The sequence below is a fragment of the Leuresthes tenuis genome, unplaced genomic scaffold (assembly GCF_036924035.1).
Source record: "Leuresthes tenuis unplaced genomic scaffold, fLeuTen1.0.hap1 SCAF_1, whole genome shotgun sequence".
NCBI classification, from domain to species: domain Eukaryota; kingdom Metazoa; phylum Chordata; class Actinopteri; order Atheriniformes; family Atherinopsidae; genus Leuresthes; species Leuresthes tenuis.
In genome coordinates, this window is record NW_027325355.1 from 28,267,498 (window position 1) to 28,289,667 (window position 22,170).

General features: G+C 46.7%; 2 protein-coding genes across 6 annotated transcripts; both read left to right on the forward strand.

The window, feature by feature from the left end:
* Positions 1–260: 260 nt before the first annotated feature.
* On the forward strand, positions 261–3,599 carry LOC140280383 (growth/differentiation factor 8-like). Its single transcript, XM_072375729.1, has 3 exons — positions 261–588; positions 1,162–1,532; positions 1,796–3,599. The coding sequence occupies exons 1-3, from the start codon at positions 261–263 to the stop codon at positions 2,174–2,176; spliced, it is 1,080 nt and encodes a 359-aa protein (XP_072231830.1). The 3' UTR covers positions 2,177–3,599.
* Positions 3,600–6,498: 2,899 nt separating this feature from the next.
* stat1a (signal transducer and activator of transcription 1a) lies at positions 6,499–22,154 on the forward strand. 5 transcript variants are annotated; one of them, XM_072375789.1, is made up of 25 exons: positions 6,499–6,621; positions 7,985–8,112; positions 9,100–9,244; positions 9,350–9,445; positions 9,531–9,617; positions 9,701–9,779; positions 12,718–12,809; positions 12,892–13,043; positions 13,116–13,274; positions 13,350–13,442; positions 13,965–14,024; positions 14,108–14,128; positions 16,208–16,298; positions 16,373–16,414; positions 17,057–17,146; positions 17,217–17,315; positions 17,395–17,530; positions 17,610–17,665; positions 17,751–17,848; positions 17,923–18,062; positions 18,613–18,801; positions 18,878–18,956; positions 19,025–19,121; positions 20,785–20,823; positions 21,881–22,154. In XM_072375789.1, the coding sequence occupies exons 2-25, from the start codon at positions 7,985–7,987 to the stop codon at positions 21,908–21,910; spliced, it is 2,298 nt and encodes a 765-aa protein (XP_072231890.1). In that variant the 5' UTR covers positions 6,499–6,621; the 3' UTR covers positions 21,911–22,154. The 5 variants fall into 5 exon arrangements, with proteins under 5 accessions (XP_072231890.1, XP_072231891.1, XP_072231892.1 ...); XM_072375790.1 differs by having other exon boundaries at positions 17,754–17,848; XM_072375791.1 differs by having other exon boundaries at positions 9,534–9,617.
* Positions 22,155–22,170: the final 16 nt, after the last annotated feature.

Sequence of the window (22,170 nt, forward strand, 5' to 3'; positions counted from 1 at the left end):
GTGAATCAGCTGACCTCCTATGTGTATTTAATGTTTGAAAACTACAAGACAACGTTTGCAGTTGCCTGTCTTACAATAAAATAGTTGCAAAAGTTAGTGTGTTACTGATAAAAGTTGAATATTTAAAAGTCCTGCTGCCTCTTTAAATTTCTAAAATGAAAAAAAAAACATCCCTTTTGCAGCCAATCATAAAGTCCTGAAGCCAGGGGACAGACTCATATCAGACAGCGTCACTGCGCTGACTCCTTCCTCTCTCCAGGATGCTCCTTTTCCTCTGCCTGAGCGCCTTCCTCTCTTCAGGTTTTGCCATGGGGACGAACCAGACATCCAAGCTGCTGGCGGACAATGGAGAGCAGTGCTCGGCGTGTGACTTCCGGGAGCACAGCAAGCTGATGAGGCTCCACAGCATCAAGTCACAGATCCTCAGCATCCTGCGGCTGGAGCAGGCGCCCAACATCAGCCGGGACATGATCCGCCAGCTGCTCCCCAAAGCGCCTCCTTTGACGCAGATACTGGACCAGTACGACCCGACGGTGGAGGACGAAGAGCACGCGACGACCGAGACCATCATCACCATGGCCACCAAGCGTAACTGCATATTCTTGCATTGTGCTCTGATAGGTTTTGTTTTCTGAACTTCGTGCGTAAGAGTTGGCAAAAAAGAGGAAAACCGTTTAAATATTGGTGCGTAAATCCTTTGCGTAAAAGTGGATTTCTGGCAGGCTGGCGGGGAACTGGAGCAAAAAAACCCCAAAAAGGAGTGTTGTGTTTCCTTTTAATGTATTATTTTAACACTGATTGGTGGTTTTGTCTGAATAATTCCAAATATAAAACGCTTTGTAGCTCTGCTGGACATTCAGAATCATTTCAGCAAAGATGTTAACGTTAATGCTATTTAATTAAAACTTGTCCTATCAATCAATCCTATATTCTTTCACTATGCGAAGTGAACATTGTTATAAACATCAAATATCAACAATAAGACGTAATAGAAGTCAAGCTATCATGATGGAAAGGTCAAGGGTCAAATCATTTTAGCTCTTCCTCAGATAAACATCCCAATCTCATGTGAATCTATGCTTTTTAAGAGATGAAGCTCTGCCCCACACAGAAAGAAGTTTGTGTGCAACTGGATAATTTAGCTTTTTCTACTTCTTCCAGCCAATCCCATCGCTCAGGACGAGTTGTCCTCCTGTTGCCTGTTCAGCCTCAGTTCAAAGATCCAGCCCAAAAACATCCTGAGCGCCCAGCTGTGGGTTCACCTGCGACCCGCTGCCATGGTTACCACCATCTTCCTGCAGATCTCCCGCCTGAAACCTGGGAAGGAGGGAAACAACACTCGCGTCAGGGTCCGCTCCTTGAAGATCGACACCGATGCCGGCGCCAGCTCCTGGCAGAGCATCGACATCAAGTCTCTGCTGCAGGCCTGGCTGCGTCAGCCGGAGACCAACTATGGCATCGAAATAAACGCCTACAACTCCAAAGGCGAAGACCTGGCCGTCACCTCAGCAGAGCCTGGAGAGGAGGGACTGGTGAGATTACACTCTCAGTGTCAAGATTTTCTAATAATGTGGGTTACATGTTAAAGGAGCAATGCACGTGATTATGCAACAATAGCAAGTGGCACGTGAGGTGGGATTCAGCTTTCTCCGTTTAAATAAAGCTGAGCTGCGGTTCTGCATCACTCACATAATGTCATTCTCCATTTATTGTACGCGTTGAACTCCGTATTATCCGAAGTTGCACGGAAAAACGTGCACTTCGGTGATAAATCTTATCTTTCCATCTTTTCCAGCAACCGTTCATCGAGGTGAAGATCCTTGACAGCTCCAAGAGATCCCGGCGCGACTCCGGCCTCAACTGTGAGGAGGAGTCTGCGGAGACGCGCTGCTGCCTCTACCCGCTCACCGTCGACTTTGAGGAGTTCGGCTGGGACTGGATTATTGCGCCCAAACGCTACCGAGCCAACTACTGCTCCGGGGAGTGCGAGTTCATGCACCTGCAGCAGTATCCGCACGCACACCTGGTGAACAAGGCCAATCCGCGGGGAACTGCAGGACCCTGCTGCACGCCCACCAAGATGTCACCCATCAACATGCTCTACTTCAACCGCAAGGAGCAGATCATCTACGGAAAGATCAAGTCCATGGTGGTCGACCACTGCGGCTGCTCCTGATGGTCGAGGCTCAGCTTAGAGAAAAAGATGCAAACAGTGACAATGAGGAGGGTCAAAGCAACAATAGCTGAGGTTTAAGGGCTCCCCTGTGTCCACCGACTTGTCTTTGTGTCTGTTTGCTGCTGAGGACTGCATGATGGCATCTTTTTAGTCATTTTTCTCTGAATACAGCTTCGCGTTTCATTCAGAGACGGTGAAACAAACAGTTTTTAATCTTTTTTTTTTAACTTTCAAGCATGTGATGTATTCTTATGGTAAACTACTCTGTTTTAAAAATGCTCAATAATTACTTAAACATTTCTACAGATGAGGAAGATGATGCTTTCCGCTGAACCTCTGAGCAAAATCAGACATTTTCAAGGATAAATAACTGTTTTTATACATTTGTCCTTGTTCACCTCCCAGTGGATGTATCTGTAAATACTTTACTTTGTCTAAGATTCTTTCAATTTAATCAATAGTTAAGTTTCCTGCCTTCAACAGGAAAGTGTTATTTAGATATTTAAAGACGGATTTACCAAAATCTTATCATTTTAGTTTGATTATCACTTCTCATGTGTAGTCAGTGTGGAGCTGAAATATAAAACTATATCAGCTGGGTGCAGAAATACCAGAAATTCAAGGCAACTCGACACGAAACCACACTTCTAATCTATATTTGCGAGAAAACGCCTTAGACGGATGCATGGATTCCTGCTGCTTCCTGGCCTGTTTTCTGAAACCTTGTCCTGATTTGAGCCTTGACCAGAGCGAACCCTGCAGAGTATCTTCCATGTGTGCCTTTATTAAAAAAGAAATGAACCGAATGACACGTCACCTTTCCCCGCCGCAGGGCTTGTTTGGAAACTCCTCGCTGTGATCAGCTCTCAAGAACATCACAGTAACAAAGAGACAGAGATGCACTTTTTAATAACTCTGCAGGTGTCGGGATTTGACTGTACAGGTTCTGGAGTGAAGTGTGCGGTATGTTGTAAGTATTTAAAGACTCTCTAATCAACATGTCCTATAAGCGTGGGATTAATATTTTTAATTGTTTTTTCCTGTCATGGTTTAAAGGAAACAGCCACTTGATTTTTTTCCCCCTAATTGCCTACAAGCACAAATTGATTTAAATAATACTTTATCAGTCCCAAAGAGGGAAAATGATGTGTTGGTTTTTGTAAATTATTGAGATTACTGCTCAAAATCTGCAGAAAATAAACTGAACTTCTGTTTCTTTTGTGAAAGTTGTCATACGAACTGAAAGATGGATGCAGCTCCCAGGTCTGAGATGTGAAGCCAATGAGGAACTGCCTTAAGCTGCAATACCACCGATGGCCACTAGGGCCGGTGCCTTAGAATTCCATTCAAGATGCGTCAACGTGTCTCCTCCTGCAATGCTAAGTCATTAAATTATTCCCAAAACTCATTAAACTGTTATTAATGAGACGCTTCATTCTGGTCGGTGTGCTGCTTGTCATTTTAAAAGTTAATCACATGATTTATTCATTAATGTGCCTCAAAGAAAGAGTCGACCTACGCCTCGTCCAAATATGGTCACTTCTGGTTCCACCAAGTGTCGACACCCAATTCTAAGAGACAATCTATGCATGGATCCAAGCATTTTATTGATCTTGTATTAATTGTTGTGGTGGTGCAGCGTCTCATGGACATCAGACGAGCTGCAGCTGAAGGCCACACATCGTTTGTGGTTGTTTTTAATCACGTTGGTGTTCGGTTTGTAGAAAAAAAACGTTCCTTTGGACAGCAGCCATAAGACAATCTCAGCCAAGAGGACGTTTTTAACTCTGATCCTCCTTCCATGCAGCACAGATCTTAAGAAAACTGAAAAAACCAAGGCAGTCGATGTAGAAATGTTGGGGAATTTGAACTCCATCAGCAGCAGAGACTGATCTCAGAGGGAGGCTTCGGCTCAATTTGAAGCCGAATGCAGATGTTCTGACTGTTGTTCTCTTCATGGGGGGTTCTGACCCACGAGTCTTTCACATCCAGTCTGCTGTGAACTGGAATAAACTTACAGAATGATTTTTTTCCAGATTTAATACTGTGGCGGATAAAATGATCCCAGCACTGTGAAGGTGTCGAATCACACGGGAGAAGAAACAAATGTCTTCGTATCAGACCACGCAGGCTAACTTCTTCTTATCTCCTGATGAGCTGGACGGCCTTGAGTGAACAAAACAAAATGAACAATGAAATACAGAATTGTTGGGTTGGACACATCTTATCTCTCTCGTGCCTGGGAGAGAAGATTAAGTCTCATAAGTGATGCCTGGGAAAAGGAGCCCAAGTAACAAAAGAGATATTGTTCTGCAACATCTGGTGCATCCAGCCTGGGAAAAAATATCAAGTCTCACAAGTGATTTAAGGCTAAATAAAACTTTCCATTACAATTACCTTTAAGATATTGTGTTTTTAAAGAGATTTGACACATCTAATTATCAGAATGATTGAAAGATGGATTTGTTTTTCATAGGATTACTTTAAGCCAAACTTCCTGCTATTTCTGACTCAGTAAATGAGAATGAGTTCACTAAGTAAAGCTTAAAACGTTTCCGGGCAGTGTGTTGATGTCCTGATGGCCGTGTGGCTGGAACTGTGTAATCTAAAGCCATGGCTCTGTGTCATTTACAGACAGCTGGTTGAAAGGAGCTATTTGTACTTTTTTCACTCAGCTTTTACGTGCAACATCTACCTAAAAGCTTTCGTTTGTTACTCTCACAGTTTGTTTTACATTTAATGAAGTGCAAAGGATTAAGGATTAACCAAATACATCCTCACCTTGCTGGCTTTGATGCTTTGAGACAGTATGCCTGTATATTTATTATCTCCTGGGAGCTTGTTCAGTGGTACTGAGCTCAATTAAAAGTGTTTATTGGAACTATTAGATAGCTACTTTTAACAAAGAGCTCAAACTTCAAGCAAATATTAAAGAATCAGTCAGAAATCCTCCCTCCTATTAAACCAAATTAGCTCTTAAACTTTTTAGAAATGTTTCCAGCTCTGCCATTTGAGATTTACTTTAACAGCACATATTCGATAACATATTAATCAACTTAGGGGGGCTGCTGGAAAGAGTCTAAATGCTTATTAAAGCACTGTTTAGGTGGCCATTAAGCAGGAATTTCATGGTGCTATTAAGTAAAATAAGAAAAGCCAACAAACGATGTGTTTCAGGCAGTTCAGCTGCTGTTTGCTGTGGTCTTCAGACTAAAGGCAGGCGATTTATCCTTTAAAAGTGCAATACAGGGCTTAAAGAAACCACTGGGTGATGCTGCAGAGTAACAGAATCTCTGTTTAATACCCAGTTTGTTCCCAGATTTTAACCAAACAGCAGCAAAGTGATTGGCAATGATCACAAATACTGACAGTCAAACAAAACACCCTGAAGATGGTGCAGATATTTTCAGTATAAACTCTACTTGGAGACTATGTGCAGAAGATTTCAAGCTAAAGTCAATCAGATATAAATAATGTTCATTACAGCCACGTGAGAGTGTGAAAGCATGCCTCTCTTAGAAAAGGGGGTGGATTAAAAGGCATAATATTCATAAATGCTGCAGATAAAGGTTTAGTTTGCTTGGATGTTGACTGTATTAATTGATTAGTTTAACCTCTCAAAACACAATACTTCTGTGTTCTGTGGCCTGTAAAAGTGCTGTAAATGCGTCATTATTACGCATTTTAATAAAGATACACCCTATTCTCTAAAGCAAGATTAACTACTAGTTCTATGAGTGTTTTGTCATTACGTTGGTTCAATTATTACGCAACAACGTGCATAACCTGGAAATTGTGCAACGCTTGTTCCTGTTTTTACAATCCATTGAATCGTCCTAAATTTAATTTTGACTTAATCGTCGTTGTCGTAATTATCTTCCTATTTAATTTTGGACAAATCAAATTCAATGTACACATAAGTCTCTGTTGTGAGTTAAGTTTCAGTTTCAGAGTCGTAGGCGCTCACCTACTTTCTCTTTCTCTGAAAACACGTGGTAACACTGGGCTGTTCTGTTTATTGTATTTCCTCCCTCAGAAAGCACGCATTATTTTTCTTTAGATATTTTTGTATGCACTTTACACACAGTATGACACTCGTTGGATTAACAATAACTCAAACCACATGTTTGAGTTTGACCTTGACCTAAAATAAGAGCATTAGAGAGAAAAATACCTTTCTTGTAGTTTTTGTTTTGGGTACGTCTCCTAATTGACAGAACAGCCACTTTTCTGCTGTTCTGATTGGCTCTCACAAGGAATAAGGCGGGACTTTTCGTGAGTTCTGAGTTCTGATTGGCTGATGGTCTCTCTGTACAGGTTGGCTACACAGCAGCACTGGGTACAGCAGGCAGAAGTGAACGTCCCACTGTCAAGGAAGAGAAAAGCTTGAACTAAACACACCTAGTTTCCCTCGAGAGACTCGCCACGTTTCCTCCAAGTAAAAGGTGAGTTCAGTTAGTTGCTTCTCTACATCAGCGTCATATTGTCACACAAGTGTATCTTTATTATAAACACAGCACTTGAACTTGGCTAAGCTAGCTGATAAAGTTCATAGAAAAACTACTAAGGCCTGCAGAAATAAAACGTGTTTACAGTGTTGGTTTTCCTGTAGCTGTCAGTCAGTTATCACAGACTTCTTATAATTTATTAAAACTCTTACAGGCTTAAGTTTGTCCGACACCGCCCACCGTAAGAGTAAATGCTCCACAAACAGGCGGTGATGAATGCAAGAATAAGTGTTAAAATATAACAACCAGGTGAGTGAGACGTTTGCCGAGTTCTCCAGGGAAGCACCGACGTCAAGATAAAAGGTCGAATTTATCTGTGTTGATACGAATGTGTGAAGAAATACTGGAAATCCTTAAAAAGGCAAATATCTCAATAGAGTTTTGTTGACGAGAACTATCAAGGCTGTGTGGCAGGTACTGACCTGAACGACATCTGAGGTTTATTTATAGAATTATATTATGACTGGCGACCTGTCCAAGATGTGCTTTGTGCAGACGCGCATGTGGGGAAAATGAAACCTATGAAGACTTGACTGCTCCTCCTATATTAAGCTTACAGTTGGTTAGAAATCGTTAAGAACAACACAAAGGTTTGCGGAAGTATCCTTAAATGTTCTTATTTTGGCTGAAGAATCACAATATATTAAATCAGCAGGATTTAATGTGTGTAAGAATGAGTCTAAAAGCCCAAAAACGAAGATATAACGATTAAATAAAGTATCATTCTCAGTGATTAAATGTGCATTTGTAATATTTGTATAGATTTAGCTCCTAATATGACATTTTGGGGAAGCCGGTGAGGAATGGAGTCGCTGTGTAAAACACTTCTTCCTTGGGCTGAGCATCAGGAGGTAAAGCTAAAGCTTTCTCTACATCCGGGGGCATGAATGCAAGTGTCCTGACCCCCCACCACACTGAGATATTACTCGAGTTGTAGTTTTCTTCTCTGGATATTTGGATTGTAAGATACGTGGTTGTGTCCCTGAAAGTATTGGACTGAGCTTCAGGAAACGTAAACCATATATGTGCAGCTTGTGAAAAGCCTTGAAAAGAACTTCTCGGGTGTTCCTGGAGTAACACGATCCGTTTACATTGTCCTGACTGAGTTTGCTGCCACTAACCGAGGAAACTAAGATACAAACATTTAATTCAGCCTGTATTTAAAGCTGTGGAACGATGTTAAATCTCTTCAACCGTTGCAGACATTGTGTTTTTGTCTAATTTTCCTGAATGTTGTACTTGATCCAACTGAACTCCTCTTTGAATTGCCATGTGACAGCTTCTTCTTCTTCTCCTAAAGATGGCGCAGTGGTGCCAGCTTCAGATGCTGGACTGCAAGTACCTGGAGCAAGTGGACCAGCTGTACGACGACTCCTTCCCCATGGACATCCGACAGTATCTGAGCAAGTGGATCGAAAGCATTGACTGGTAAGAAGTCTGCAGCTGATCCACGTGATTCTCCCTCAGTTCATTCGTCTTTCAGCTGCAGAGTCCTCCACCTGCGATGGTGCAGATCTTAAAGACTCCCGGAGACACAGTGAAATGTGATGAATGAGCCGATAAATGGGAGTTTTACTTGATAGGAAGGTACTTTCACTCTGCTCTGAAACAGAGGAGCTAACGGTCGGTGAGTCACAGATGACGACAGAAAGGTTAGAGCTTGTGTTTCCGTCTCTGATTACTAAGATAACAGGAAACGCAGCTTCACAGCAGCCTGTTTGTCCCTTTTAGTCCTGACACAGAGCTCCAAAGTAAACATCTGGAGGATTTAAACTGATTTCCAGCACACAGAGCAGAGGGAGACATGATGCTGAGCGCGTTCTTCTCACTCGTCCTGGATCTTAATCATCCACCATCTCTTCTTCCTCCCTTCCTCCCACAGCGCTGCCCTGGGTCTGATGGTTGCTTCTGCCTCTGAGTTTTTGCTTTATTTGTTGTGGTGCGATGCAGTATCTCAGTATCTCAGTCGCCGGGCGCTCCAGGGTCATTTCAGGGTCATTTCAGGGTCATTTCAGGGCTTCAGAATGAGTTGAAAGCACAAAGTTTTATGGTTTGAAGAGGTTTCATTAGAATGGAAAATCCTGTGAACGTTGTTATCTTCCTGTTCCAGGACTCCTGTTTGGAGTCATCGGGTCTTTCTTCCTCTGTTTTCTCACCCAGTGATCCACAACAACAGCTAAATGTTTAGTGAAAGTTAATCTTTCTGTTGTAAATGTGACCAAAGTTTTAAATAATGAGGGAAAGGTTGGAAAGGGAAACCTCTCCTCTTTTCCATCACTATAATTGAACTAAGATGGCACCTGAACACTGGATCTTTGGCTCTGGGATGTTGTCATTTCATACTGCTGATTAGTTAAAGTGTTCTTCGGTTGGAGCCCTGCGGGATTATTGTATTCTCTGTCTGGGCCTCCTCAGGGACACGGTGGCGTTGCAGGACTCGTTGGCCACGGTTCGGTTCCACGACCTCTTGGCTCAGCTGGATGACCAACACAGCCGCTTTGCTCTGGAGAACAACTTCCTGCTTCAGCACAACATCCGCAAGATCAAGAGGAACCTGCAGGTTGGACCCCAGAGCCACTGATTTGATCTGAGGGAGATTATTAAGCCCCAAATTCCTTCTGTTACAACACAAAGCTGAATTCTAAACGCAGAATTGTCTGTCCAGGATCGCTTCCAGGAGGACCCCGTGCACATGGCCATGATCATCTCCAGGAACCTGAAGGAGGAGCAGAAGATCTTGGCCAGTGCGAGGAGTGTGGAGGTAAAACCTGCAGCCCGTGAAGTGTCTGTGCATCTGCCTGAAAGCTCTCATCTGTGAATGTGAGTAAAAGAAAGTGTATCTGCAGCAGGAGGGCGAGGGCACGGTGTCGGCCATGGTGGTGGAGAAGCAGAAGCTGGACATCAAAGTCAAGGAGATGAAAGACCGAGTCCAGGTCACAGAAACAACAAAGAAGTGATTCGTGCTCAGTTAGTTTGATAAAAACCTCATTAATGGCTTCGGTTTCTGTCCTTTCAGGTGGTGGATCAGAACATTAAGAACGTGGAAGACCTGCAGGACGAGTACGACTTCAGAGTAAACTCTCTGAAGAGCAGAGGTGAGAGAGCAAGCCGGACCGGAGGAGCGCGAGTGGTCAGCCGTAACTATGACTGCCGAATGATCTCTGACCAATCAGGGCAGAGAACAGCCGACGCCCAGTAGAACCAAACCCAGAAGCAGCTCTCTGCTGGTTCCGGCCCAGAGAAAGCGGTGCTACAGCAGGATGAGCCTCTCTGCTGGTTCCGGCCCAGAGAAAGCGGTGCTACAGCAGGATGAGCCTCTCTGCTGGTTCCGGCCCAGAGAAAGCGGTGCTACAGCAGGATGAGCCTCTCTGCTGGTTCCGGCCCAGAGAAAGCGGTGCTACAGCAGGATGAGCCTCTCTGCTGGTTCCGGCCCAGAGAAAGCGGTGCTACAGCAGGATGAGCCTCTCTGCTGGTTCCGGCCCAGAGAAAGCGGTGCTACAGCAGGATGAGCCTCTCTGCTGGTTCCGGCCCAGAGAAAGCGGTGCTACAGCAGGATGAGCCTCTCTGCTGGTTCCGAGCGGAGAGGCTTGGGGGGGGTGTTATGAGGCCAGCTGTTAGAAAACAAACACGGATCTTTAGCCGAATTCAGGAGCGAACGATAGGAAACCGAGCTGCTGGGTGGGCCTGAAGTGGAAGCAGCAGCAGAAGAACACGAGCTCAGTGTTCCTCTCGTTCTCCTGCTGTGTTTGGTGCTGGTACCGTCAGTTTTATTCCTGTAAACTAAACTTTAAAGATGAGGGCACGGATCACTGCGCTGTGGTCATCTACGCTGGAGAGATGCTTAAAGGGCCGCCATCACCGGGCTCAAACCAGCTCTGAGCTGGTTCTGGAGAATCTAACCAGAAAGAATCAAACCAGAAAGCTGGTTCTGGAGAATCAAACCAGAAAGAATCAAACCAGAAAGCTGGTTCTGGAGAATCTAACCAGCTCTGAGCTGGTTCTGGAGAATCAAACCAGACAGAATCAAACCAGAAAGCTGGTTCTGGAGAATCTAACCAGAAAGAATCAAACCAGAAAGCTGGTTCTGGAGAATCAAACCAGAAAGAATCAAACCAGAAAGCTGGTTCTGGAGAATCTAACCAGCTCTGAGCTGGTTCTGGAGAATCAAACCAGACAGAATCAAACCAGAAAGCTGGTTCTGGAGAATCTAACCAGAAAGAATCAAACCAGAAAGCTGGTTCTGGAGAATCTAACCAGAAAGAATCAAACCAGAAAGCTGGTTCTGGAGAATCTAACCAGCTCTGAGCTGGTTCTGGAGAATCAAACCAGACAGAATCAAACCAGAAAGCTGGTTCTGGAGAATCTAACCAGAAAGAATCAAACCAGAAAGCTGGTTCTGGAGAATCTAACCAGCTCTGAGCTGGTTCTGGAGAATCAAACCAGAAAGAATCAAACCAGAAAGCTGGTTCTGGAGAATCTAACCAGAAAGCTGGTTCTGGAGAATCTAACCAGAAAGAATCAGACCAGAAAGCTGGTTCTGGAGAATCAAACCAGAAAGAATCAGACCAGAAAGCTGGTTCTGGAGAATCAGACCAGCTCTGAGCTGGTTCTGGAGAATCAGACCAGAAAGAATCTAACCAGAAAGCTGGTTCTGCAGAATCCGACCAGCTCTGAGCTGAAAGACTGGACTGAGGCCAGTTGTACAAGCAGTGACGGAGCAGGCTGAGTTCAGGGTCGGCACCGAGATGTTTCGTATCTCCTGTAAGTCTGAGGTGTGGAGGACATTTGGACCGATGCGCCGCTGTTGCACATAAGCATCGTGGCGCTCGCCGGAGGTCAAACGGCGCCGTTTTGGCCCAGCTGAGACCGGTTTGATGCAGATCTCTGTAAATTACCGAGAAGCAGCGGTAAATGAGGGGGTTAGATCTGTTTTGGCCCAGCTGAGACCGGTTTGATGTGTCCAGCAGAGCAGATCTCTGTAAATGAGGGGGTTGGATCTGTTTTGGCCCAGCTGAGACCGGTTTGATGTGTCCAGCGGAGCAGATCTCTGTAAATGAGGGGGGTTGGATCTGTTTTGGCCCAGCTGAGACCGGTTTGATGCAGATCTCTGTAAATGGGGGGGTTGGATCTGTTTTGGCCCAGCTGAGACCGGTTTGATGTGTCCAGCGGAGCAGATCTCTGTAAATGAGGGGGGTTGGATCTGTTTTGGACCAGCTGAGACCGGTTTGATGTGTCCAGCAGAGCAGATCTCTGTAAATGGGGGGGTTGGATCTGTTTTGGCCCAGCTGAGACCGGTTTGATGTGTCCAGCGGAGCAGATCTCTGTAAATGAGGGGGGTTGGATCTGTTTTGGCCCAGCTGAGACCGGTTTGATGCAGATCTCTGTAAATGGGGGGGTTGGATCTGTTTTGGCCCAGCTGAGACCGGTTTGATGTGTCCAGCGGAGCAGATCTCTGTAAATGAGGGGGGTTGGATCTGTTTTGGCCCAGCTGAGACCGGTTTGATGCAGATCTCTGTAAATGGGGGGGTTGGATCTGTTTTGGCCCAGCTGAGACCGGTTTGATGTGTCCAGCAGAGCAGATCTCTGTAAATGAGGGGGTTGGATCTGTTTTGGCCCAGCTGAGACCGGTTTGATGTGTCCAGCAGAGCAGATCTCTGTAAATGGGGGGGTTGGATCTGTTTTGGCCCAGCTGAGACCGGTTTGATGTGTCCAGCAGAGCAGATCTCTGTAAATGGGGGGGTTGGATCTGTTCTGGGACTGCTGCAGCTGATGATGCTGCAGAGCTGCTCAGTTTAAGGGACGAAGCGGCGCACCTTCAACATGACAAAGCTGTGAAGTGTGTTCAGTCAGAGGCTTCTTCAGCTCCGCTGCAGCAAAGACTTTTATTTACCGACTCATAGCTGTAATATTTAGGCTCTGATAAAGGTTTATTCAGCTGAACCTGGTCATAATGTTACGGCTGATCAGTGTGAGCTGAAGTTCATTAAGTTGTGTTAAAAGCTACTTTATGAAGTGTTTCTTTCTCTTTGGCAGAAAATGAGATGAACGGCATGACAGCAAAGGAGCTGGAGAAGGAGAAGATGATGATCGGGAGGATGGGCTTTGAGCTGAAAGCCAAGCGTCAGGTGAGCCGAGTCCCTGTCCGCAGCAGGTGTCGGGCACATGAAACGCAGCACAGGCTGGATGTGAGTGGTGTGTGTGTTCCAGGACGTGGTGATACAGCTCAGCGAGCTCCTGAACGTCACCCAGTCGTTGCTGTCGGACCTCATCTCCGAGGAGCTGCCGGAGTGGAAGCAGCGGCAGCAGACCGCCTGCATCGGTGGTCCGCCCAACGCCTGCGTGGACCAGCTGCAGAACTGGTGAGCCGCCGGCCCCCCCCAACCGAAGATCTGGCTGTTTCCCTCCATGAAGCTGCTCTCCTCCTCCTCCAGGTTCACGGCAGTAGCTGAAAGTCTGCAGCAGGTCCGTCAGCACCTGAAGAAGCTGCAGGAGCTGGAGCAGAAGTTCACCTACGACAGCGACCCCATCACACAGAAGAAGGCTTTCCTGGAGAACCGAGCTCTGGAGCTGCTGAAGAACCTGCTCTCTCAGTACGCAGCCTCCCTCACTCAAGGTCCTGCTCGTCTGGTTGGTGATTGTTAGTCATGAGTGTCTCATGTGTGCAGCTCCTTGGTGGTTGAGAGGCAGCCCTGCATGCCCACTCACCCACAGAGACCCCTGGTGCTGAAAACAGGCGTCCAGTTCACCGTGAAGCTCCGGTAAGAAAGGCAGCACTTCACCCTCAGTCCTTCATACGTTTCCATGAAGAACAGCTTATTTAAACGTGTGCAAACAGGATCTGGGGTTAAAAGGGCTTCGAGAGACCTTCAGGAAGCCTGGCTGCTTTAAGAGAAATATAAACATACGAGGTGGGGACTTTTTTACAGTAGAAAAAACAGGAAATCACGAGGCTCACTCAGGGCTTTTGTCCTGTGTGCAATATTCAAATGGCACAGATTACAAACAGTGAGGTGAAAATGAAAGCACTGAGCTCACCGGCTCTGGTCTTTGGGCTTTTTATGGAAGCAGAACCGCGTTCGGCAGCTGGAGCAGCCAAACTCTCTGGGTTTGACTGGAAATATCTCTGCTGTGCATCCAAACAACGTGAATCTTCTAAATGCAGATTATTTGCTTAAATATGCTGATAAAATGTCCTGTTTTGGGCTTCCACTGAAATGAAAGTGTGCAGCTGAGCGTCCGTTTCCTGTCTCAGTCACGCATTCTGTTTCCTTCTCCTTCAGGTTTCTGGTGAAGCTGCAGGAGTTCAACTACCAACTCAAAGTCAAAGCAGTGTTTGATAAGTAAGCTGATGTCATGTTGTCACGTTTAACGCCTTCAAACGCTGGAGTTTCTGAGCAGCTAACATGCATTTCCTCTTCCTCAGGGATGTTACCGAGAAGAAAGGGTACGTCTCAAACTTTCACTTTCTCATGAATAAACTGTGCTGAGGTCAGATGTGTGAAAGTAGGACTGTGCCGAGGTCAGATGTGTGAAAGTAGGACTGCGATGAGGTCAGATGTGTGAAAGTAGGACTGCGATGAGGTCAGATGTGTGAAAGTAGGACTGTGCCGAGGTCAGATGTGTGAAAGTAGGACTGTGCCGAGGTCAGATGTGTGAAAGTAGGACTGCGGTGAGGTCAGATGTGTGAAAGTAGGACTGCGATGAGGTCAGATGTGTGAAAGTAGGACTGCGATGAGGTCAGATGTGTGAAAGTAGGACTGCGGTGAGGTCAGATGTGTGAAAGTAGGACTGCGATCAGGTCAGATGTGTGAAAGTAGGACTGTGCCGAGGTCAGATGTGTGAAAGTAGGACTGTGGTGAGGTCAGATGTGTGAAAGTAGGACTGCGATGAGGTCAGATGTGTGAAAGTAGGACTGCGATGAGGTCAGATGTGTGAAAGTAGGACTGCGGTGAGGTCAGATGTGTGAAAGTAGGACTGTGCCGAGGTCAGATGTGTGAAAGTAGGACTGCGATCAGGTCAGATGTGTGAAAGTAGGACTGCGATGAGGTCAGATGTGTGAAAGTAGGACTGTGCCGAGGTCAGATGTGTGAAAGTAGGACTGCGATGAGGTCAGATGTGTGAAAGTAGGACTGTGCCGAGGTCAGATGTGTGAAAGTAGGACTGCGATCAGGTCAGATGTGTGAAAGTAGGACTGTGCCGAGGTCAGATGTGTGAAAGTAGGACTGCGATCAGGTCAGATGTGTGAAAGTAGGACTGTGATGAGGTCAGATGTGTGAAAGTAGGACTGCGGTGAGGTCAGATGTGTGAAAGTAGGACTGCGGTGAGGTCAGATGTGTGAAAGTAGGACTGCGGTGAGGTCAGATGTGTGAAAGTAGGACTGCGGTGAGGTCAGATGTGTGAAAGTAGGACTGCGGTGAGGTCAGATGTGTGAAAGTAGGACTGCGGTGAGGTCAGATGTGTGAAAGTAGGACTGCGGTGAGGTCAGATGTGTGAAAGTAGGACTGTGCCGAGGTCAGATGTGTGAAAGTAGGACTGCGATGAGGTCAGATGTGTGAAAGTAGGACTGCGATGAGGTCAGATGTGTGAAAGTAGGACTGCGATGAGGTCAGATGTGTGAAAGTAGGACTGCGATGAGGTCAGATGTGTGAAAGTAGGACTGCGGTGAGGTCAGATGTGTGAAAGTAGGACTGTGCCGAGGTCAGATGTGTGAAAGTAGGACTGTGCCGAGGTCAGATGTGTGAAAGTAGGACTGTGCCGAGGTCAGATGTGTGAAAGTAGGACTGTGATGATGTCAGATGTGTGAAAGTAGGACTGCGATCAGGTCAGATGTGTGAAAGTAGGACTGTGCCGAGGTCAGATGTGTGAAAGTAGGACTGCGATCAGGTCAGATGTGTGAAAGTAGGACTGTGATCAGGTCAGATGTGTGAAAGTAGGACTGTGGTGAGGTCAGATGTGTGAAAGTAGGACTGTGCTGAGGTCAGATGTGTGAAAGTAGGACTGCGATCAGGTCAGATGTGTGAAAGTAGGACTGCGATGAGGTCAGATGTGTGAAAGTAGGACTGCGATGAGGTCAGATGTGTGAAAGTAGGACTGTGCTGAGGTCAGATGTGTGAAAGTAGGACTGCGGTGAGGTCAGATGTGTGAAAGTAGGACTGCGATCAGGTCAGATGTGTGAAAGTAGGACTGCGGTGAGGTCAGATGTTTGAAAGTAGGACTGTGCCGAGGTCAGATGTGTGAAAGTAGGACTGTGGTGAGGTCAGATGTGTGAAAGTAGGACTGCGGTGAGGTCAGATGTGTGAAAGTAGGACTGTGCCGAGGTCAGATGTGTGAAAGTAGGACTGCGGTGAGGTCAGATGTGTGAAAGTAGGACTGTGCCGAGGTCAGATGTGTGAAAGTAGGACTGCGGTGAGGTCAGATGTGTGAAAGTAGGACTGTGCCGAGGTCAGATGTGTGAAAGTAGGACTGCGGTGAGGTCAGATGTGTGAAAGTAGGACTGTGGTGATGCACAACTGTCTGACCTCAGGTTCCGGAAGTTCAACATTTTGGGAACAAACTCCAAAGTGATGAACATGGAGGAGTCCAACGGCAGCCTGGCAGCAGAGTTCAGGCACCTGGTGAGTCCTTTTCTCCCATCACCAGCCATAATAAGCAGAGCTTCAGCTTTAACTCGATGCTTTTCTCCACACAGCAACTGAAGGAGCAGAAAGTGGCTGGCAACAGGACCAATGAGGTGAGAGGAGCTTAAAGAGGAGGAAAAGTCTTTGTTTCTGCTGGATAAACAGCTTTCTTTTCACTTTGAAATGAAGATGTGTCGACATATGGAGCTGGTTTAGCTCCTCAGATGAAGGTCTGGTTGCTGCTTCTCTGGCTGCACAACATTCAGACATTTAACGTGTTCCTGCAGCTGAGATTCATCCAAAGTGCATCAGATCCTGAAAAGATGATGCTGACTCCACATTATTTGGTTAAATTCGGTGATTAAAATCCAACATTTGCTCAATAAAACTGAATTGTTAGCATGTGAGAGTCAGATCTGGTCTCATATTCACGTCCACAGCTGTGATGCAGATGTTTTTAGATGAAAATGGTTCATCAGGGAAATGTCGGCAGCATCTGGCCCCAAATGTCTGATGAACATGAACCTTTTTGTGTTCTTGTGGAGGAAATGGTGCCTTCACGGTGCAGCCAGACGTCCTCCGAGGAGCTGAACGTTTTTGGATTTACTTGGATGCCGACTTATTTTCTCAGTTTGATTCTGCTCTTTTAGTGTGGATGAGAGTCGGTTTAGTCCGGCTGTTCCCACTCATTTCCAGAGGACTGTTGGACCTTGGTGTTGTTTGGCTTTAGTGTGTGTGTGTGTGTGTGTGTTCAGGGTCCTCTGATCGTCACCGAGGAGCTTCACTCGCTCAGCTTTGAGTCGGAGCTGCAGCTCAACCAGTCCGGACTGGACATCAAACTGGAGGTGAGCCGAGACCCGAGCTTTGCTTTGGTCCCAGAGTCGGACGTGTTGACATGAACCCTTGCTGTTTCAGGCCATGTCTCTGCCAGTCGTGGTCATCTCCAACGTCTGTCAGCTGCCCAGCGGCTGGGCCTCCATCCTCTGGTACAACATGCTCACCACAGAACCCAAAGTACGAGCACGCCCATCTCCTCCAGTGTCCGTGTCTCTGCTCCGCCGCTGCGCTGCTAACGGACCTCTCTGTTCTCCAGAACCTCAAGTTCTTCCTCTCTCCTCCGGCGGCGAAGTGGTCCCAGCTGTCCGACGTTCTCAGCTGGCAGTTCTCCTCCGTCACCAAGCGAGGCCTGAACCAGGAGCAGCTCAACATGCTGGCCGACAAGCTGCTGGGTCAGAGCAGTCCCCAGGTCTTCCTTTCTCAGGCGTTTGACACGTGTTCGTTGGCATTTTAAGATTGTTTTCTGTGCAGGAGCCAAAGCCCAGAGGAACCCGGAGGGAATGATCCCCTGGACCAAGTTCTGCAAGGTGAGCCCGAGTTCTGCCGCGCCGTCTGTCAGCCCGGAGAGTTTTTCCTTGTTCTGCAGAACCAACAGTTTTGTGATTTCTGCAGCAGCAGAGCACCAACGAGAAAGCGTTCCCCTTCTGGCTGTGGATCGAAGGGATCCTGGATCTGATTAAGAGACACCTGCTGTCGCTGTGGAACGACGGGTGAGAGCTGCCGCCGCGCTGCGCCGCCGCCTCCAGGCGTTCACAGTAACCGTGTTTGTCCTGCCTGTTCGCAGCTCCATCATGGGCTTCATCAGTAAGGAGAGGGAGAAGGCTCTGCTGAGCGACAAGTGTCCGGGAACCTTCCTGCTCAGGTTCAGCGAGAGCAGCCGAGAGGGAGCCATCACCTTCACCTGGATCGAGCACGACGTCCACGGTAAGACCAGCGCCGCTGCTCCACGGCCCGCCTCAACGCCACAGCCCGTTGATGCAGGATTCAAACATAACTTGTGTCTGCTGAGCGTTGAATTGCTTTAATGGCCTTTAGTACGCAGCCAGTTCTAAAGCAGTGATAGATCAGATTAGTTCATTCAGGTAAAGAGCAGGAAAAGCCTGTGATTGGATGAAACCTCCAGCAGAAGAAAAAGTTTTCATTTCAGAGCACAGCTGTCCTGCCTGGGTGAACGATGGACTTAATGTGGTTTCATAGCTCCATCTTTCATGGTGCTTTGCTGTTTTCATCTCCTTTATTTCAGCTTTGTCTCCCCATCTTGTTGCTTTCGTTATTGGGTTCATTTTGTGGCTCTTTCGGGGGTCTAGGTTGTATTTGTGGGTTCTGATCCAAACACATTTGATTTAAAAGCCTCTTCACAGGTCTCCTCACGCAGGTTTATTCATGTTCAGGGGCTCCTCCCTCAGACTTCCACCCATTTCACTTCACCTCAGCTTGTGAGTGACCTCTGTCCTGATTCTCCAACCTGATCCAGATAAGCCGGTCTTCCACTCTGTGGAGCCTTACACCAAGAAGGAGCTGACCGCCGTCTCTCTGCCCGACATCATCCGCACCTACAAGGTGATGGCGGCCGAAAACATCCCGGAGAACCCGCTGCGCTTCCTCTACCCCAACATCCCCAAAGACAAGGCCTTCGGGAAGTACTACCCGAAACCCTCAGAGGGTAAGATGCACAGCTGCTGCTGCTTCAGTTAAACTTCCCCGAACAGAAGCTCATCCATCGTTTCATCAACTTTCAGCTCAAGAGCCGATGGACGTGGAGAACGCCAAGGACGACAGAGGCTACATGAAGACGGAGCTCATATCCGTCTCCGAAGTGTAAGTCACACGAACCGCATGAGATTCGTTTCATCAGCAAGCGACTGATGGCTGCTCCTCTGCTGCAGGCCTCCTTCCAGGCTGCAGGACAACATGATGCCCATGTCTCCTGACGACTACAAGGCTTTGGAGCAGTACGTGAGCCCCAGGGACATAGATGCTGTGGTGAGTTGTGCCGTTTCTGCCTCGCGCTGCCGCCGCTTTAACCGCTGCTGAGCCCCCCCGAAGAGTTGCAGGATGTTAAAACGAAGCGCCATCTGGTGGAGAAAGGATGGCGCAGCAGAGCCTGTGAGTTCTTTGGCTTTCTGATGGCTGTGATTGGGTCCAGATCAATAATGATGATGAGTTATCTGTAGCTGGAACGGGTCTGCAGGGACCCGACTGACTCCTAACACACAAAAATAAAACGCATGGCTGTAGGCCACGACATGGAGGACACACACTCGCTCACACACAGGGAGAAGTCGCTCGAAACGGCTCTTAAAACCTGCAACTCGCCAGAGATAAACACGTTTTCCAGAGCCTAACTAACCACAGACCTGTCAGGAACAGTTCAAACTGAGGAGAAAGGGCGTCATATCCACAGACTTTCAAAATAAAAGCTCGGGTTTGTAAAAATACAAAAGTAAATCCACAAAAAGTTGAATTATATTAAGAAAAATCCATATTCAAAGTAAAGAAAAACTAAAACACATCATGTGATGGATTTTTGTGAAATTAATAATAAAAAAAAATAAAAAATTGTTCCTCTTGATCAAGCAAACGGAAGAAAAAAAGAGAAAAGACACCAAGAATGAAATGAGATGTGTTACAGCAAAGTCTGAGAAGTAAAACTTGATTTAAAGGAGCAGCGTCCAAGTCATTTCAGAGAGAACGCCACGCCTGACGCCGCCTGCAGCACACGCAGCCCAACACATCCACGATGTCTTCTCCATGGACTGAAACCTTCTGAGGTCACTTTTAGAGATAAACTATGAGCAGATGTTACATTTGGTCAGATATTCTGTGAAAATGTTAGTGGTCGTGCATTATATCAGTGTTCTGTGGACCCCTGCGTGGTAAGAAAAGCTAACATTAGCTATGGAAGGCTAAAGGCTGTTTGTTTTCAGCCTGATGGACGGATAGCATCAGCACTTTGTATCCGGCTGACATCACCTTCAAAGCCTCTTAGTGTCAGTTACACTTTGATTGAAATCAGCTGATCTCCGAGTGATTTCTGTCCAGCTGACAAAGCTCAAAGTAGTTTTGGTGCATAAACTCACGTGAATCAACAGTTTTCAGCAGGGACACAGAAAACGTCACGTCTGTTTCATCAGCGCCGCCGTTTGTCCCTTCCAGGCCACTGTAATCAGTATGGCGACCAGGTGGCTTCTTCCGGTTAAGCCTTTGTGAATAAAAAGGTGAAATCTAAAGAAATTATCACACACGGCTCCTTTAAAAGATAAAAATCAGGACTAAAACAGAAAAGAGTAAGAAAAGAAGCAGGGGGGGGGGGGGGCTGCTTGGAAGGAAAATATAACTGTGGATCAGGACTTTTGCACAATTAGTCTTCTGTGGTCCCAAAAAAATCTTGTTTGTCTGTTTTTTTAAGTGATTTTGTTTCTTTATCTTGATCTTAAACCCATTTTCTGTCTCAGTGTAAAGGTTTAAATCTGATCGATCCATCAGATGAGGGTTTCAGGGGTTTCAGGGTCCTGGGATGAGCTCTGCTTGCATTAAAGATGCTAATGCGACTCAGGAAACTCTCAGCTGTAGTGACAGATCTTCACCTGCTTCCCTCACATGTGGCTCAGAGCAGCTGTTTTCTGTCTTTTCATTCTGCTTTCAGACCAACAATCTGATGGATTTGGAAGAGCTGGTCCCGATGGTAGGTTAATGCGTTGCTGAGCATGTTGTGTAGTTCAGTCACATCTCTGTGAAACACGACTCTGCACCGACTGCTGGACTTCCTGCTCCGTGTTCTGACCCGCTGGGCTTCCCAATTAGCCTCTGATTTGACCAAAAGGAGGAAGTCTCGGTCTGTGTTTGTGTCGTCTGTTCCTCAACATAACAAACCGTCTCACTGTCCTCCATCTCCTGGTTGCTCCGAGGCCCGTCTGGTGTTCAGATTCGGGCTTTCAGACTGAGTTTCTGACCGGTTCTGGACTGGTGTGAAACAGGGTTTTGCCCTCGTTTTGGACAGTTTCTGGCTTGATTTCGGATGGTTTTGGACTGGTTACGGATTTTTGTTTTCCTTAGTTTTCAGGCCCTCCTATTCCAGTGGTTTTTTATTGTAAATTGTTCATTTATAAGGTCAAACATGCAGGAAGTGCACGTTTCTCTAGGATCAAACAGAACTTTAATGCTGTAAACCTGTTGTAAACGGATCATTTCTGCGATCCATCCGTCCGTCTCACAACGTACCGAAGCTCGGAGGGAGCCGACTTTGCTCCCGGCTGTGAACCCAGAGCTGATGGGCGGGTCCTCAGACTCTCCCTCCGCTGTGGAGGACCTGCTGACCGGATTGAGGTGATCCTCAAAGTGCCCGACGATAACCTCGGGTCACCCAGAACATCCTCGAGGCTTCTCCACGGCCTCGCCGTGCTTTAGCAGCCCTCTGAGCAGCTCGGTACCCGTCAGCTGCTTTAGCTTTCGGGACCTGACGACTTACCTCAGCGCTGGCACCCGGCTCTCCGGTTACCGCCTCCACGGGTCGCTACGACCTTCTGCCCACCTGAACTTGGGCCCAGTCAGATTCTGTAGACGGGTAGAAAAAGGTGTGGGTTGAAGAATCCACGACTTGTTTCTTTAATCCTTTAACAGCGCAGCCACAACCAGCCCCTGCTCTTTGCTTTTACACTACATTTCCCAGCATGCTTTGCATCTGTGTTGTTTTTCCTTAAAAACCAAAGTCCATGAATAAGTTTCTGTCTTTTTCTCCTCAGATGAGTGCAGAGTTTTCAGATGAAAACTGAAGATGACGCCTCCATCCTCCTCCTCCTCCATCCTCTTCGACCTTCTATGTGATGATATATATTTTATTTCATTTTTACATAAAATGTGAAACAAACTCATCCTAGTTAACCTACAAACGAATGTGATTCTGCATACCTTCTGGGAAGTTGGCTTCAGTCACAGCTGATTAAGTGTAGCAAAGATGAAAAAGAACAATTCAGAGAAAACTGTATTTAAAGATGATTTCGCCTCTCTGGGGAAAATAATAAAAGCTTTTTTG